This window comes from Terrapene carolina, unplaced genomic scaffold, assembly GCF_002925995.2.
Source record: "Terrapene carolina triunguis isolate 2854851 unplaced genomic scaffold, T_m_triunguis-2.0 Scaffold21, whole genome shotgun sequence".
NCBI classification, from domain to species: Eukaryota; Metazoa; Chordata; order Testudines; family Emydidae; genus Terrapene; species Terrapene triunguis.
The window spans coordinates 42,027,189-42,045,572 of record NW_020664372.1 but is presented as its reverse complement, the minus strand read 5'-3'; the positions used below and the strand labels follow the sequence as shown (position 1 = coordinate 42,045,572).

The 18,384-nt window shown below is 42.5% G+C and overlaps 1 protein-coding gene across 1 annotated transcript in view; it reads right to left on the bottom strand.

Moving 5' to 3' along the window:
- AFF3 (AF4/FMR2 family member 3) overlaps window positions 1-18,384 on the bottom strand; it is a 476,825-nt gene that overhangs the window by 81,570 nt on the left and 376,871 nt on the right. The window contains exon 13 of the mRNA XM_026657569.1: window positions 10,615-10,655. Coding sequence (XP_026513354.1) covers window positions 10,615-10,655 — 41 coding nt within the window. The remainder of the gene's footprint in view (window positions 1-10,614; window positions 10,656-18,384) is intronic.

Genomic DNA, 18,384 nt, shown 5'->3' with positions numbered 1-18,384 from the left:
CACAAAGAGGGGTCTATTCTTCACTTTGTGTGTGTACGAGAGACAGAGTTCCATAAGTATGAACAGAAGCTATATGCATGCATCAAGAGCAGAATAGACCCTTCAAGTCCTTACAGCATTCAGATACAGAAGATATATTAGTATGCAAAGACAGCAGAATTTAGTATATACAGATTATATAGTTTAAATTATACACCAAGGGGAAAAAGTAATCAAAGTAATTTCTATTTACTTCTTTTTATTACTACATTTCAAAACTATATTCTTTTCAGGTTGCAAAAACATAAATAATTCCTGACCGGAGACTCTTAACATCACATTTCAAACCAGATCTAATTTTTACACCTGAGTGAACAGCACAAGAAAGCAAAGGTTTATAACAATCTCTGGCACACCCACTGACTGCAGCATTAGGAGGCCCCACTATGAATAAATAGAGCTGTGCAGAGAACAGTAATTCTGTTTTGCTGAGGATTTCAGAATTTTGAAATTTGGTTTCATTCCAATTTGGAAAGAAAACCACAATTTTTGAAATTTTCTGTGAAACGGACCACAAAAAATTCATTTGGGAACATATAAACTGTTTGTTTTGATAACTGTAAAATAAAATTCCTCCTAGCAAGCTGACAGGGAGCCAGGAGTCTGGAAGCCCGCTGAGCTGGCACCATCCGAGCTTGGTAGCTCCCAGGGCTTCCATGGTCTTCGCTTCCCGTCACACATCAGGCAGGTGGCTGAAGATCTGGGAGCCTGGAAGCCTATATTCATCGGTAACCCACCAGGTGAGCTACCGAGGAGCTGGCATGGAATTAGGCAGGATTCAAAATTTGCCTGAGAGGCAGGGTTCCATTGTAACCCTGCCTGGGTTCCATCAGACTTTAGTTGAAATTAAACCGTCTCTGCGAAAGATTCCAGTTTAATCAAATCTGCATTCTCTGATGGCAAACCATTCCCCTGGAGAATTTCCAAGCAACTCTATAAATAAAGCAGAGTGCCTTTTATGCTCAGTAACTATCTCAAGTGAATCTCACTAACATTCCAACTGCACAAGAAAAGGAGAGACCTCTGTTCTAGGGAACACTGAGAACAGTTTTGACTGTAGTACAGTGCCTCATTATTTAATTAATGACAGAGGACAAAATTGCACATTTAATACTTTAAATGTTCACTTGTACAATCTTCTGAATAAATTCAGCAATGTGCTTTTTAAAAATTGGAAATGTTGCAAACCTTCTGGAGTCAGATTGTCAGCTGGTGAAAACTCTCCACTGTAGTCAGTGGAGCTACTTCAACTTATACCAGCTGAGAATCTGGGTCCCTTAACTTTAATATGGAGTTCAAATTACTGTAAAGTAAGAAATGTTACTAATGCACATTGCTCAGGGTAATCTATGAGCTACAATTCAAAACATTTAAAATTAATGATTTAAGCTTTGATTTTATGTAACCCCTCTCCCCCCCACCCAGTCAAACTAAACCAAAACCCTGCCAGTTTTTCTATTTATATTCCACATTTCCATGAAAAAATGCTTCCCACTGATGTACTCTAACTGGATAAACCAGAAGTTTTGCACACAAAACTGATTGATGAATGCTGGCTTCAAAGTATATAAACATATATCTTCCTCCTGATGCCTGCACAACAGACCTTTCAAGTGCCTGGCGACAGTGTGTTCCTTCTTTAACCAGCTCCAACCTATGGCCTGATCTTGCATTCCATGCACTCCCAAAACTACTGTGGACTTGAGTGAGAGTTTTGGGTGTGTAAGGAATGCAGGGCCAGGCTCCTACTTTGGAAGTTCCTCTTGGTACAAACCATATCTTCATTCCCTGAACTGGAACACTGTCCCAATAGCCATATTTTGAGGCAACATTTGGAGGAAGTGAGTCCTTTTTACTGGAAGGTGGGAGATGAAGAAAATGACCACATGGAGAGAGGAGACTGAAAACTATGTGGGATAACCCTGTCATATGATTGCCAGCATTCAATGATCCTCTGTAACATGGCATCATGCTGGCAGGAAGAGAAGTCTCCCTTCTAGCAGGGTAACAGAGAAGGAAGAGCTGGAGTTGGAATCTGTCTGCAGCAATATTTTCCCCCCCAGTCTTATTGGTTTTGGGCGACGGTTTGGAGGAATCCAAGGGCTTGTGGAAGTAACTATTTCCCAAGTTTAGATTTGAATGTTCAAATCTTGACCAGAGACTTTTGAATGGACAAAATAGGTTGAGAGGATTTATTCTTAGACTCCTGCCTGGGCCGTCCAAAAGAGAGGGGAGGGGAAACCGCTTTGTCCTGTGACAGCAACACTGAGGGCACCCAAGAAGTGTGAACCAGAGAAAGGCCTACCCATGAGCTTTATCTAGTCTCAGAAATCTCTTACCCATCAATGCTTTCTTAGTCATGGACCTGGATAGCCAAACATTTAATGAAACCCTTCAAGATATCATTTGAGGTGTTATCTGCATGTTTCCCCAGGTAAATAATTTATGTGACTTCTTGGGGAGTATGACTGACACAATCTTATAGGACTGTAGCAAGACCATCCTATAATAGTGGCCCCAGGATATGTGAGGCATATACTGTGTAACTAATTTTGTCTGGGCTACTGCTAGCCACCCTAAAAATGTAGGAGGCATTAATGGCTGATGCTGGTGGACTAATCGAGCGCTCTTTCCACTTTTTATTGAGTGTCTGTAAGCAAACTGTTTGCTTCCAGGGGGGATGGTGGAAGATTCAGTGCATGAGGCTATATGGCTATTCCTAGGGGAGTCTACCTTTCTGGAGGGATTTGGAGAATGAGACTTTCCAGCAAGCAAATATCAGTTTCTTATCTGAAGTGTGTTCAGAGAGAGAGTTACCCCCTCTGAAATGTTCTAAATATCCACAGAAGGTATCAACTATATACTTGACCAGGTAATTCCAGTTATTATTAGTGATCCTCAGATAGGCTTTGGGAGAAGGTGGATAACTTTCCGAGGCAGATTATTAATTATTATTATGATGTGTACAGAGACAGCACCCATGGGGATCGGAGGTATAAGGAGGTGGCTGTTCAAACACCTAGAAAGACAGTCCCTGCCTGAATGGCAAATCAACATGATCCTCCTCTAAGTCAGAGCCTACAGTACAGACAGGACAGGAGGGGGTGGAGAAGAGTGAAGGATTTCCTGGAGCCTGTTCCAAAGCAAAACAGCTGTGAGAAAACGGAGAGGGCGTCTGGACTTTGAGAGGTGGAGCATCTTCCGTGCTGAAATTTCACTGGGGGAGAGGAGTGTATCAGAATAGGGCCCATATCACCTAAAAGAAATGCAGTAGGCCTGATTCAACCATGCAATAACCTTAGGGAGCAGGGTCTGTCTTTCCTTGTGCCTACTCACCTCCTGCTGCCTGCAAAGAAACTGGCCACAGTTCTGCTCCTCCTGTGTAGCATTGCTAAAGAATCATCTAGGCTGGCAGCTAAAAGTAAAGAGCTGGCTGATGCACATACTCTTGTTTGGGCAGCAAGAAGCTGCCGTCATAGGATAGGAGTTCTTGGCCTGCATTCAGTCCAGCCACAAACCTCTAATGGAAGTGGCCTCCACCTGAGTTGTACTTCTCTCCCCCAGCCATGCAGAGTTTCTAGCTTCTCCTCCGCCTCCATTGTTGTAACAGCAGCAGCAGACAGACAGAACAAAAATAAGAACAATGGAGAAAATGCCGTTCTCAAAAGTAAAATAAAAAAGTCTCAGCAGCCAAATGGCCTAATGACAAAACAAAACAAATAAAAATAAATGAAACCAACGGGTGAACCAGAATTTCAGAGCAGGCTTCTGAACTTTCTCAAAAGGAAACAAATGGAGTGGAGTGAGTGTGTAATCAGAAAAGCTGGATGATACCTGTATACCTGATCTGACTGGCTAATTCTTGACTAACTGTAGTATAGTGTGTGGACTGGTGTGTGTGTGTGTGTGTGAGTGGCAGGGGCGGAACATACCCCTCCATCTGCCCCATGGAGAGTTGGTCCACAGAAGAGAAATTTGAACTTCTGCTATGCATGCTATACCTGTTCTATGGATCTCCAGTGCTGTCATTATGATGTGTCACAAACCCCAAGTCTGAATTTTTCAAACTTGTGTGACTGAAGTTAGGCACCTGAATTCCTACTTCAGCACTACTGACTTCCTATTAGAGTTACTTCATGTCTGAAAATAAGGGTACTTATTTAGGCACTCAAGTTTGAAATTTCACTTAAAAATTAAAGAACTGGTGGTAGTCAAAGTGGGAGGTTCAGGTGAATTGCATGGCTCCTGATTTCATGCTATTAGTACTGTACAAACCTCAGGCCTTTCTCCAAGCTGCCACAAATAGGTAAATAATGTCTCCATAAAATTTCACTTTCATGCCAACACTAAAAATAGCACAACATATAATTCATAATACATAGCTTTGCTATGCATTTAGCTCTCTGCTGAGGTCATCCCAAAGAAGAGCTTAATATCATTAATTAATTATGCCCCCTACCCCTTCCAATGGGAGGAGTAATTTCATTTACTGGAGCCATTATGAAAGTGAAAATCTCCTTTGTTTTATAACATGTTCAGTGCCCAAAGGGAGTGTAATATTAAGGTTCAATGAAATACACTGAGAAATGTCAAAACTGATAAAGAAATTACGGAATTATATTTTCTCTTCATTAATAACCCAGTTGGCCACAGACAACCATTTAGTCCTGATACATGGGAGTCATTGTTCAGAGCAGCAGTTCAACAATACTTTAAGTAAATGCCCCTTTGACCCAAGCTGATGCAAGATGGGCAGATAGGTTACTGAAAAATATACCTCAAAAGGTCATAAAAATGTAAGTTTCCCCCAGTTGCAAGCTGATTTTTCAAAGACGATTACACGCACAATTTAACCACAAGACCATTTATATCCTCCAAGTTTCATACTGTTAATGTCTGTTTTCCTCCTGGTTTTTTACTGCTGCTTCTTTTTAGATACACACATTTAAAAAAAAAACACACTTCTTGTCCTATACGATTTATCCCCATGAAATTAAATTACATTTTTATAAGCCCATGTTATTGCAAATGATATTTGAAGATTCACTGAAAAAATTAATTCCTGATCTGGTGCAGTGAAGCACCCTTGCTAGCACTGTACTGACTCTGTCTTTCAAAAACAGATGGAAGCAGTCCAAGGGTATGATTAACTTCTTAGTCCCTGCAATTTCCTATTGCTCTACTTGCCCTAGATTTCAGGATTGACCTCCTGCTTCACTGCAAAATGCACAGTTGCTCAGCTTGATAAATCACACGAATACTTTTTTGATCACGGTTATCTACTATTTACTACATACTCAGTGAGGTTAATCATATGCTGAGGCACTTCATATGCTACACACATAGACACTCTACTTCCCAGTAGCACTTTGCATATTCTTCACATTGCCAGAAAGCAACCATGCCTGTCTCTTCCTTACTAATATACAGAAGAGCATATCAACGCACCACACACATACACAGTAATTATCCACACATAAATTCATTGCAAACTATAGTGAAAAGAAGCTGGCAGCTGGAGGGAATACATAAAAGGTTAAAAGAATTACTTTTCTCTCTTTCAGCAAATAGATTTTAAAGATATTTTATAAGTACAATTATTTCTCTTAATTAGAACTTTCATTCTCCTTCGCCTCCTCAAATGTCACTAGGACCACTTTTGAGAAGGGTGAGGAGTGGACCAGTGGGTATGGGCATATGTTTGGCTGTGGTATGGCAAGAAACATAAACTACAGCTGATAGGAAACTGCTAACATTTTCTGGGAGAGAAGACCACTTTCTCCTTTCCCTTCCCCCACTGAGCCTCATTTCCTGAATGCTAGGATAATTTTAATATTCCTCAATGTGAAAAGCTGATTATATGTGACCCAATAGCTAGAATTCTCTAGGCCAGCTCTCTTCCATCTTCTTATGTAACTTTGCCATGCCCCTCAGTTGTGACTTACAACCCCTGCCTAAGAGTCCTATCATAGGATGTTCCTAAACAAAGAACGGCAATGACCAAAATGTGGCAAATCATGTTAAAGTTCTGTGATGTGAAAAGATATTCATTTGGAATTCAACTGATACCAACAAATTTAGCTCCCAAGTGAAAAGAAGTGAATTTGAACCCCAGATTTCCAGAAATCCCCATTCTTACTATTCACTCCAAATCTTTACAAAGCTCTCGAGCCTTTAGATTCCTTTTTCTTTAATGTGAAACAGAACGCCTGCAGCAGGTAATGCCGACAACCAAGATACATTTTATGCAATCTCTCTTATTGCATGTTATAATTAGAGGGGTTAGGATACACTAGTTCTAGATATTTTCTACCCTAAAATATACCAACAGTCACCCTTGGCTGCCCTGTAGAGCCTGTGGAGCTTGCAGCTGTGGGATAACCATGATTCTGCATCAATGGCAAGGCTGATATCTGCTTTCATTTATGAGAAAGATGACTCTGGCTCTTTTCCTTGCAGGATAGTCTTGAAAAATGTAGCCAAAGTGAAAATATTTCTAAAGATGAAAGTTTGTCACTGAATGATCCTGAACGCATGGTCCTCCTTTGTGTCTTGTGCAACCCACAACCACAGTGCCCTGGCTTTCTGATGGGATCCAGATCAACTTGCAGCTCAGAGGGAGTCAAGGCTTCCCTACGCTGCCACCAGAGCTGCCATACTGCGTTCCTTCTGGCTGTAAGCCAGCTGAGTCGCTCCTTTGATAAACAGCCTATGTGGGGAACTCTACAGTGTGAGAAGCAACATAGTCTAACAGACGAGGGCTTCAGTCCAACACAGAATTTAGACATGTGTGTAACTTGGAGCCCATGAGTAGTCTTATTGACTGCAACAGGACTATTCATATGCTTCAAGTTACATGTTTAAGTACTTTGCTGGATCATAGCTAAGGCCCTACCAAAATCAAGGTCCATTTTGGTCAATTTCACAGTCAAAGGATTGTAAAAATCGTAAATTTCATGATTTAAGCTATTTAAATCTGAAATTTCACGGTGTTGTAATTATAGGGATCCTGACCCAAAAAGAAGTTGTGTGGGGGGGTCACAAAGTTATTGTACTGGGGGTTGCGGTACTGCTACCCTTACATCTGTGCTGCTGCTGGTGGTGGCGCTGCCTTCAGAGCTGGGCAGCTGGAGAGCAGTGGCTGCTGTCCAGGAGCCCAGGTCTGAAGGCAGAGCTGCTGCCAGCAGCAGTGCAGAAGTAAGGATGGCATGGTATGGTATTGCCACACTTACTTCTGCGCTGCTGCCTTCAGAACCGGGCCCTCAGTCAGCAGCCGACATTCTCTGTCTACCCAGTTCTGAAGGCAGTAGCACAGAAGTAAGGGTGGCATGATATAGTATTGCCACCCTTACTTCTGCACTGCTGCTGGTGGGGCGCTGCCTTCAGAGCTGGGTGTCTGGCCACCAGCTGCTGCTCTCCCGCTCCCCAGCTCTGAAGGCAGCGCAGAAGGAAGGGTGGCAATACCGCGACCCCCCCCCCAAAAAAATAACCTTGTGACCCCCCCCTGCAACTCCCTTTTGGGTCAGGACCCCCAATTTGAGAAACACTGTGAAATCTGTATCGTATAGGATAAAAGCACACAAAAGACCAGATTTCATGGGGGGAGACCAGATTTCACAGTCGGGGCTGTGAATTTAGTAGGGCCCTAATCATAGCTTAAGGATAGGTCTGGGAACAAGAAACTCTTTGCCCACCCAAAAACGCTAAGGCTGACTCAGAGGGTATACCTGCACAGCAATGAGAAATGCGATTGCAGCTTGGATAGGAGGCATACCTGCACAAGCTTTACCCGCACTAGCACCGCTAAAAGTAGCAATGTAGACGTGGAGGCACAGGCTTCAGCATGGACTAGCAGTACGAGCGGGTCTCCAGGGTGCCATTGTGCTTGTACAGCCCACGCTGCTGCATCTACACTTATTTTTAGCAATTTTCACATGGCTAAAGCTAGCACTGGTATGCCCACCATAGCTGCAATCACATCTTGGATTGCAGTGCAGACATACCCAGAGAGTTGCCATCCCAGTTTTAAGTAATCTGTCTAAGGTCTATCTCATATGGCCCCCTTACTATAGAGCGTAGCACCTCACAATCCTCTAATGCATTTAGGTGTGTCCTTACAACAGAATGAACTCAAGTGACCTAACTTTGAGTTACTTCCTTCCAGTTAGCCTATCACAAGAGAGAACAATAACACCCCAGAGTAACAGTCGAGTGCTGAGGGAGGGACTGTAGTGTCCTGCGTTCTTACGGTGCTCTACTCACTCCTTTGGTGAGCTAAAACTTCTGGGAGCACATGCCATGGTCTGTACCGCTTCAATAAACTGCACCATTCTTTTCACAGTGTACCGTGGGAGCATTTGCCTGTCCCTTCCGGGGATCTTGAGTGGAAATGGTATGAACCCAGCAACTCATTACAGTAAACCAGTTCCAGCATGGCACAGATTTCTGCCTGCTGCCTTCTTTCCAACTGGTGACAAAGTCTGGCTCCAACTGGGACCTATGAGGCAGGGAAGTGCTATTATTCCCATTTACAGACAGAGACTGAGGGTCTGTCTACACTGCAATCAGAGGTGTGGCTGCAGCACACATAGACATACCTGAGCTAGCCTGAATAACAATAGCAGTGACGCTGTGGCAGCCTGGGCTGCCTGGGATGGGATTGTACAACCTGTGCTGCCACAGCGTCACTGCTATGGTCTTTCAAGCTAGCTAGATCACAGCTAGCCCTGGTCTGTCTACAGGGCTGCAGTCACACCCTTCACTGCAGTGGAGACACACCCTTGGCAGCTTTCCCAAGGTCACATAGTGAGTCTGACAGAGAAGGGAACTGAGCTCATGTCTACCAAGCGCCAGGCTGGCACCCTAACCACTCAGCCATTCTTGGTCTCTGGTAATGAAAGAGGAAATCCTAAATACGTTCACTCGTGTCATAGCACTTATCTCTAAGGGTTCGTCTACACTTGGAGCTAGGGGTGTGATTCCCAGCTCGCATAGACATACTCAAGCTAATTTTCATGAAGCTAGCATGCTAGAAATAGTAATGTAGCAGGGGAAGCATGGGCAGTGGCAAACGGTGGCATGGGTTAGCCGTGCCAAGTACAAAGCTGCCTGAATCCTCTGGGTACGTATTCAGCGCAGCTAGCCTGCACGGCTGCTCCCCTGAGCAATTCTGCAGGCATTTTCACAGTTTAGCTGGGGAATGAGGCAGAGTGAAATAGTCATCTCTGGCTCCTCCCATTCCCTGTGGCCATACCTCCAAATACCCACAGAACCCAAAGGCATCTTGTTTATGTGGAAGAGCTTACATGTATTCAGGGATAGGGGTATGATGCTGCTTAGGCTTTTTTCCTTGCCTGCTTTCTGGCCAAATATGGCCGATATCTGTGTGCCTTCCATGCCCAACATCTGAGGACACGACTTAGCCCACAGCCTGGGTGTTGCACTCAGCTTGCTAGGATAAAGTTTTTCTTCTTTTAAAAAAAATCTAAACAAAAAAGTGTTTGTATATCGAGGAGGGATAATTTTGGCCGTCTCTGCTTCAGGGCATAGAGAAACGTTATTCACCCATGCACAACATATAATTCAGCCTAAGTGACAGGCTCTGCTCTGGAGAAGCCCTAGACTGAGCTGGCTTACTGAGTCAATTACTGCTTATTCCCAGGGAGGAGGGGGGAGAGTGGGCTAGATGGAGTAGAGGTGGCTGCCAAAGAGGCATGGGGAAATTTACTTTGTGTCAGCCTGCATGACACAGTACCTCATCTGTGGATAAATGTAAATCTGCTAGTTCTTTTTCATAGGCACTAAAATGTACAATCTTCACCATTTCCAAAACGGGGGAAAAAAAATCAGGACCGCCTTAGAAAGCTACCTTATATTTCAATCAGTCCTCTTTCAGAACAGTCATTTAGGGTAAATACCTCTACTGATCTACAGCCCAACTATAATATTTACTATGGCCCGAATCCTGAATTCCTTATTTAGGCAAGACTCCTGCTAAAGTCAATGGGAATTTTGCCTGAGAAAGGACTGAGTAAAAATGGAGTAAGAATATCAGAGTTTGTTCCCTTGTTTTTCTGCCTAAAGCACCAATTACTGTTCAAAAATAAAATAAATACCCCTCCCCCCCAGCCAAAAGCCAACCCCTAATAAATTAATATTGAGAGAATCTCAACAAAACAAGAGTAATTCCCAGTGAAAGAATCTGGAAAAAGTCAAAAGAGAACATCTCAAAATAAATGAAGTACTTATTGCTGAAAAATGAGCTTAAATATATCTCAGCATACTCTAAAGCTCAGAATTTACTGCATCATTCATGCCTTCTCCAGTAAGTTTCTTATCTCTCGCTTGGTATCACAACAAGGGATTCTGCATATTCTGTATGAAATACAACAAGACTGTGATTTTTGCAGTAATAAACTCCACACATGCATGACAAATCCAAGCATGCAAAAATGTTTAACATCCCAATTCACAGATACTTTGGGGACAAAATCCGATTATGAGTTATATGCCACAATAAATAGGGCTCAACGTTTCATAAAGCAATTTATAGTTCATAAAAATGACAAAATGTACCTGTCAGACAGAACGCGGAGAGTAGATCTCTGTGCTGCCTGCTGGAAGAAAGGGCAGAGATGTTTATTTTATATTCTGACTTTAAAATTACGAGCGCAATCAACACTTAAAAAATGTGTTACACACATTTCTGTCACGTGTCCAAATTTTAAAGTACTAGTAAAGTAGCAGAAAGCGTCTAGTAAAATGGACATTCCAGTCTAGTAAATGTAAGAAGACTTTGTTAAGTACGCCATAAACCAGAGGATTGTCAAAGCAGTGCACAGTATCTGAGGTATGAACTACTCTATTTAGATGATTTTCTGCAGGTCTCTGAAAACCCTGCAAGGTTTGATTTTCTTCCCCCTCCCCCCCCCAAATCCTACCCCCTCCTTTACCATTAGTCTCCTCCCATTCTTGCCACAGAAACAAACATCATATATTGGGTTCCTTTTGCGATGGAGCCTGTAGCTACAATTATAAATTTAGCAAAGACGGCCAGAGCGGCTGCAGGCTTTTCAAGAGTACTGCCATGATAATTTCCTGGCAACTTTTGACTACACTGTACAGGATTGACCTGTTGCTGTTTTGGCTCTCAATTCTTGCCTAGTACAAGTCCTTGAATGGGGTGGGGAAGCATGGTGGTTGTTATTATGTTAACTGACGGGTCTAGGAATAGAAATCATAGCCTTTCAAATTCAATAGGACCCACAAGCCTATCACTGAGCTAGCTTGCCTCTTTATTATTATTCTTTCCCCCACTTGAATCATTTCAAGTGGCTTGACTCATGGCTTCAGCACAGTAACTAATTGCAAGTTAAGATAAAATCTATAATGTTCTGATAATACACTTTAAGGCCTTGACGATAATATAATTGTATATGTTTAGTTTGTGCCCTCTCTTTTAGGATTAGCGAGACGGCACAACAGAAGCACATGGTTAAGTGGTATTTAGAGTCAAGGGGCGGAGTGTTAAATATGAATTTTGCCTTTGCAATTATCAGTTTAGTTTTGAAATAGTTCTCAGACTGATGTTTGGCTTTTGAGGCTGTCAGGGGTGGAGTGCCCTGGAGGGAGCATGCTCAGCATTTGGTGGGAAGGAAGTGACTTGTGCAGTTCATCAGAAACCATTCTAGCCAATCAAAAGCTGTGTTGTCAGGATGAAAAGGGAAACCCAATAAGTGGCCTTGACATGCAGGGTATAAGCAGTGAGAACAATGGAGTGGATCCTTAGGGTTCAGGCAGAAGTACAAAGCTTCTTTTCCCATGGGAGAAAAGGAAGGTTTCAGTCTTATTTTGTGGTGAGCTCTGGCTTGCTGCACAGTAACTTGACAGACCAAAACCGAATTTCTGCTCCGGGGGCACGACCAACCTGGAATGGGCTGCACAGCCTTGATTATTTGTATACAGGTAACTCTGCCTCGGTCGTCAGGGGACTTGTGCCCTCTGTCCCTGTGGCCTGCCTCTCAGCTACAGCTGATAACTTTCTTAGCGTCTCACACAACTCAACAGACTACAACTTGAAAATATCATTCCAAACTATAACTCGGGTGGGGCTTACAAACTGGTCATCTACCTCTGCCCAACTTAGTTTACAAGACAACACCTAAATCTTCATTTCTGTGAGTGGAGAGTCGCTAATCTACAATGGGTAAAGCCTAGCATTACACGTTACCATCACTGGGTGGCATACTAACTGTGGAGAATTAGGTGACAGTGTCTTGGGCTATGATTCCCAGAACTCGTTGTCTGAAAGTCTCCACAGATATGTTAACCTCCACACTGTAATGGAGGCTGACACTCTCACTGCTGATGAGAGCCATCCTTCTGGTGGAGCGATCCTTAACACCTAGTGGCTATGTGAGTCTGGCTATGTAGGCTTCTTTCATATACAAAACTAGCCACAAATCTATCATTTTACTGGGAAGCCATTCCCCTTTTCTGATCCCTTAAAAAGAGTCTAAAAATCTTGACCCTTGCGTAACGATTCACTAGCCCTGATTATCATCAAGAGAGTGCCATGAGGCTTCCTTTGGAGTAGATGGATGAGAAGAGAATGAAGGAAGGTTAAAGATTTGGCTTCAGTGGAAACTAGAGTTTACGATAGGAATAAAGAAAGGACTATCCTTAGACCCTGTTGTTAGGAATAATTAGGAACAGGCATCTTCTTGTGATTCACAGCCAGATCACTCACCTGTCTGGCACATATAATAGTCCACATCTGCCTATATGTTTATACAACTTCTAGCATAATGGGCTCTCAATCCTGACTGGCGATTTGTGTTACCGTAATAGAAATCCACTGGATGCTACCGATAGAAATAAGAATAAATATCCATTAAGGGGAAAGCTAGAACAAGGAGCCCAATACTCAGGGCTTAAAGGCTGGATAAGGTAGTTTGGAGAGCACTACTGTAAGCTGCCACACAAACACAATTGGTCTCAGCATAGCACAGCTATTTTTATTACCCTCAAAAACTTGGATGACTAGCAAGTGACAGCCTATTCGAAAACATTCTAGAGGATCCCTGATGCTTATTCTTTTAAGATACTAAGGGGTGCGCCCTTTCTGAGCACCCCGGCAGGCATTCTAGGACCGGAGGGATGGAATAAGAGCTGGCTGTCCATCCTGTGCACTGGTAGTTCAACTTGCCCAGGGTATAGTGGCTTGTTCTAGATAGGGATGCGTTTGGGATTGGTGACAGGTACTCTGGTCAAATGACTTTGCCACATCAGGAATATCAGGGAACCAGGATATGAGATGAGTTTTTCCTAGAGCGCTATCTGTCACCAGATGTTTTGTCAGTAGATGTGGAAACCAAGGAAACTCTATATCCCATGTCCCAAACACCAGGACTGTCTGGTCAGGATGAAAGTTTCCTTCTTTGCCTAAACCTTTTGCAGGACTCAGCGAATGAATGGGAAGGGATGGAATGCTGTATGTCAGTGGGCCTCTCAAGCTAAATAAGAACATGCCCATGGCATAGGCTTGCAGTTTCTAGTACAAGAAACAGAATCTGGGGAATCTGATATTTTCTACTATCCGCTATTGGAGATGTCCCACTGGGAGTACACTGTCTGAAAAGTCTTTGGGGTTAAGACTCACTTTCCTGGACACAGCTCCAGACATATCAGCCAGTCCACTCTGAGATCCTGCAAGATGGACTGCCTTGATGGACAACAGGCACTGCGCCTTCCAGTGTATTAGAATAGACACCACCAGAACAAGTCTCTCTCTTCTGGCACATCGTTGTTGGACAAAACCTTTGCTGTGAGAAAAGTGCCCTAAGGGCTAAGCCAGTTATCGCTCTGATGGTCAGGAGGTGCAGATGGGCATACTGGTTACAGTGGAGTCATGCAGTCTCTTCAATCACTGCCATTATGGCTAAGAGGAGGAGAGAGAGATGGGTCTCTGACCATTCTAAATGATACCTGTAGGGGGGTAGAGGCGTGTCTAGTACCCTTTCCATTCCCTAACTTCCAAGAACAGGGACTATTTTGAGAGAGGAAAAGGGCTGGCTCTTTTCCCTTCAAGCCTAGACACAGGCTGAGCTCAGCAGAGATGGCTGAAGGATGAAGATGGGCTGGACAACGGGGCTCTTTATTCTATTGTTTATGTTCTTATACTGTGCTCATCAAGGTGATATCTGAATGCCTCATATCTCCTGCTCCCTGACTGCACCTGCATCCAGTCCTCCAGGCTGGCCCTCGAGGACCCTACTGAGGTCAGCCCATCTGCCTGTTGCCAGCTTTGGAAAGGTAATCGATCCCAAGTGGTGGCCCTTTCTCGGGAGCAGAATGAGTCCAGAGAGCAGGCAGGGTAGAAAGAACCGAAAAAAGGAGAGGATCATTGCTGACCTGCAGGTTCCGCATTCCTGTCTGAGCCTCTTTAAGGATGCTGCTGCCTCCATGCTGATCTGTGACCTGAGAATAACTCCCTCTGAGACTGTGAGGCAGAGAGAGACTGCAGAGTGCAGGGCAAACAAGGCATGGAAAGCTTCCTGTATTCCAGCAAGCGAACAGTTGCAGACCATTTTAGATTGCTGGGGCCCCTTCTCACAGAAATAAATGTTTGCAATGACCATTTGAAAATATGTTTGAATACAATTATTGAAAATTTCAATTTGCTTTTCATTTGAAGCTTCTAACAAATTCCCCCCTCTCACCTGGGTCAAGTTGGTATGATGCAGAAGAAATTGTACAAGGCAAATCATTTGTTGCTTGACTGTAGAACATTCTACCAATGAGACTATAAGAACAGCTCTGTAATTTATCATGCTTCTAAATATGCCAGTATTATCTGCTTAACGATACAAGCAAAAGGGTAGTATTTAGTACCACCTATTGCCTGCTCCACTATTTTTAATAGTTTGATTTTGATTGTGCCATTTAATTTGCATTTCATTTTACATCGTTAACAACTTTACTGAGGACAACTCATCATCCATCAAGAAAGAAGATGAGAATATGTTAAATAATTCCTGAAAGTAAGTGATTGCGTTGGTTAAAAGAATAAGGACTGAGAAACTAAAGTTTGTCACTGAGAGAATTTGAAGACTTTCATGATTTATCACTATAAAAAAATACAGTGGGTGTTTTGGCTTAATATTCTAATTTTTCTGTTGATAAATAATTAAACAATCAATTATGGGCCAGACTCAGATACCCTTACTTACAGTGAGTAAAATCTTACTCCTCTCATAGTCACAGAGTAAGGGACACAACATAAATAAGGGTCTCAAGCCAGGGCCGCCGAGAGCGGGTTCGGGACCCGGTGAAAATTTTTTTTCAGGCCCCCCAGCAAGGGCGGACTGGCTAAACAGGGCCGACGAAAGGGGTGGGAAGCCGGGCCCCGGGCCCCCTTCCGGACCGCCAGGCCCTGGTAATTTCCCCGCCCCCCTCGTCGGCCCTGGTCTCAGCATTTGGCCCATTGAATTTAAACTTTACTGCTGGATAGGAAACAGCAAAGTAAAAAATCACTTTGGTGACTCATGTAAAGAAAGTTGAAAAACTAGCCACAGTACGTTAGATGAATTACTCAGTTTCAATACTTCAACGGTCGCAAATTACCAGGGCCAGGCCTGTTCTGCCACCTCCATCCCCCGCCTGAGTAGGTTATGGATACATTCAGGACAAAGTTTCATTGATTTGACTATAGTTCATTAATCATTCATGAAAGATTTTAACTGTACCCCAAGACTATGAGACAAAACAAGATTTCTGCCAGCAGTAATCATTTTCAGATTCTCATGCTCTGGAGATTGCATCTCTTCTCTTCATCCTTTATTGCAATGAGCTGGTGCTGGGGAACATAATCAGCAGATATTCAGGTTTCAGTGTGTATTAAATGAGCTACCAAAACTACTTGAAGTGCCACAAGTTGCAATCTGTTGTTGTAGGGAAATCAAAGAGGAAATTAAATGTCTTCATTGTAATTGGGACTGAGCAGCGAGCTAGTTCATTGTAATTGGCATGAAGCAGTGAGCAGAACAAGTTGAATGGAGCTGTTGAGACAGACATCCTGGAGAGTTAAAGTGGGCCCAGAAATCTCTAATTTTTTTATTTACTGGGAACAGAGTTGCTACATAAACCACTGAGTTTGCAAGGATTTTTGGAAAACAGGCTAATTAAAGGTACTGAAAAATGTTCTGATGGGCTGTAAGTGTCTTTGAGACACAGAAGCCACACACTGAAGTGTACACACTTACACCTAGAGCACACACTTTGGCACGTGAGATCCAGCTAGCTTGTGGTTGGTATATGCAGTTACTTTGCTGTCAATTTTTACTCTCCTGAGGACTAGCTGCTGGCCATTAGTACAGTAGGTTAAATGTATTGTGCCAAATTATGCTCTCTGTTACGCCAGTATAATTCCATAGACTTCATTAGGGTTGTACCATTGTAAGTGAGAAAAGAATTTGGTCCATTGCCTCCTTGAACTTTATTCAGTTAACATAATGGACGTAACTGAACTTGGTATATTCCAGTTCAGCTTGTTTGTGTTCCTCTGTTTATAGGTTCCACCTCAGCCTAGTAATCAGAAAGGCTGTGATCATAAGGACAATTATTTGGACTACAGAGTGTGCCTTTGCCCCTTCACTTCAAGGCACTGATACACAGGAAGAACTACATGATAAGGCATTTGTTATTTAAATTAGCATCTGTTGCAAAAGGAAGCAGACACAGATAAGTATACTTCAACTTCTATTAAAAGCTGTCAAACCTGATATGAGGTTAGCTGCATTCCAATATTATTAGAATATACAGAGGCTTGGGAGTCACATCAGATCAAATGTCCTTACATGAGGCCTGTCAATCAGACTTTACCTTGTTTGCACTGCCTGTATTTAGGCAGTGGGCGGGCTTTCATCTTTCTTTAATTTTCTCTCTTTTTATTTTTAAGATCAGAAACACATTTTTTCTGATCTAAAAGGCCAGAAGGGTCAACTGTGATCATCCGCTCTGACCTCCTGTATAACACAGACCACAGGCTTCCCTGAATTAATTCCTGCTTCTAGTTCAATAACTGTGGCTGAATTAGAGCATATCTTTTAGAAAAACATCCAATCTTGATTTTAAAATGATCAGTCATGCAGGATCCACCACAACCCTTGATAAATTGTCCCAAATGGTTAATTACCCTCACTGTTAAAAAGTTGCACATTGTTTCTAGTCCAAATTTGTCTAGCTTCAGTTTCCAGCCATTGGAAGTGACACCTTTGTCTGCTAGACTCAGAAGCCATATATTATCACATTTCTGATCCCCATGTAGCTACTTATAGACTGTGACTAAGCCACCCCTTAAACTTATTTTTGATAAACAACATAGCTCCTTAAGTCTATCACAACAAGGCAGGTTTTCCAATCCTTTAATCATTTTCATGGCTCTTCTCTGAACCCTCTCCAATTTATCAACATCCTTCTTGAAGTGTGGATATCAGGACTGGGCATACTATTCCAGCAGTGATCACACCAGAACCAAATACAGACGTAATATAACCTTCCTACTCCTACTTATACAACCAAGAATTGCATTATTCCTTTTGGCCCAGGACTGCACTGGGAGTTCATGTTCAGCTGATTTACTATATATTATTTCAGCACACTTTATCTTGTTATATTCTTGGCTCTTAATGTTATTCTAAGGATTATTTTTCCAATCTGTTTTTTTCTGAGAGTTTTAAAAATAATTTGTAGATATATAGTTTGAGTGTTTCTTCTGTAAATCTGCAATAGCTATGTGTTGGTGGTGGTTTCATTATCCAGTCAATGTTATTTAAGGTTCACAAGCTAAAAAGTTACTCTAATTTTGTGTTGTCCCCACTAGAGCCACGTTTCAGGAAATCATAAAAATCTTTCTTAATTTTGTGATTTTTGGGGGGGGGGAGTGGGAGGCTTTCAACTCCCAAATATTTGTTTGCCACCTTGGGCTTTTTAATCAGTATATTTCTGGAGTTTGTTGTTCATTTTCTCCTTCATTGTCTCTTAATCCTTCTTCATCTTAAGGGGCAGTGTGGTCTAGAGATGTGAGTCTGGAATTAAGAATTAAAAGATCTAGGTTCTAGTCCAGACTCTGTCTCATCATGTGGCTTTGAACAAGTCACTTAATCTGTCTGTCTTAGTTTCCTTGTCAATATCATAGAGATGATAATGATAATAATAGCTAAGTACCTCTCAGGGGTATTGTATTAACTAGTTAATATTTGTAATGCCAAATTTGCTGCATACATAGTATTAGCCATTTAGCAAAGTTTACATACTCGCAAATGTTGATTTTTCTATTTTTCTATT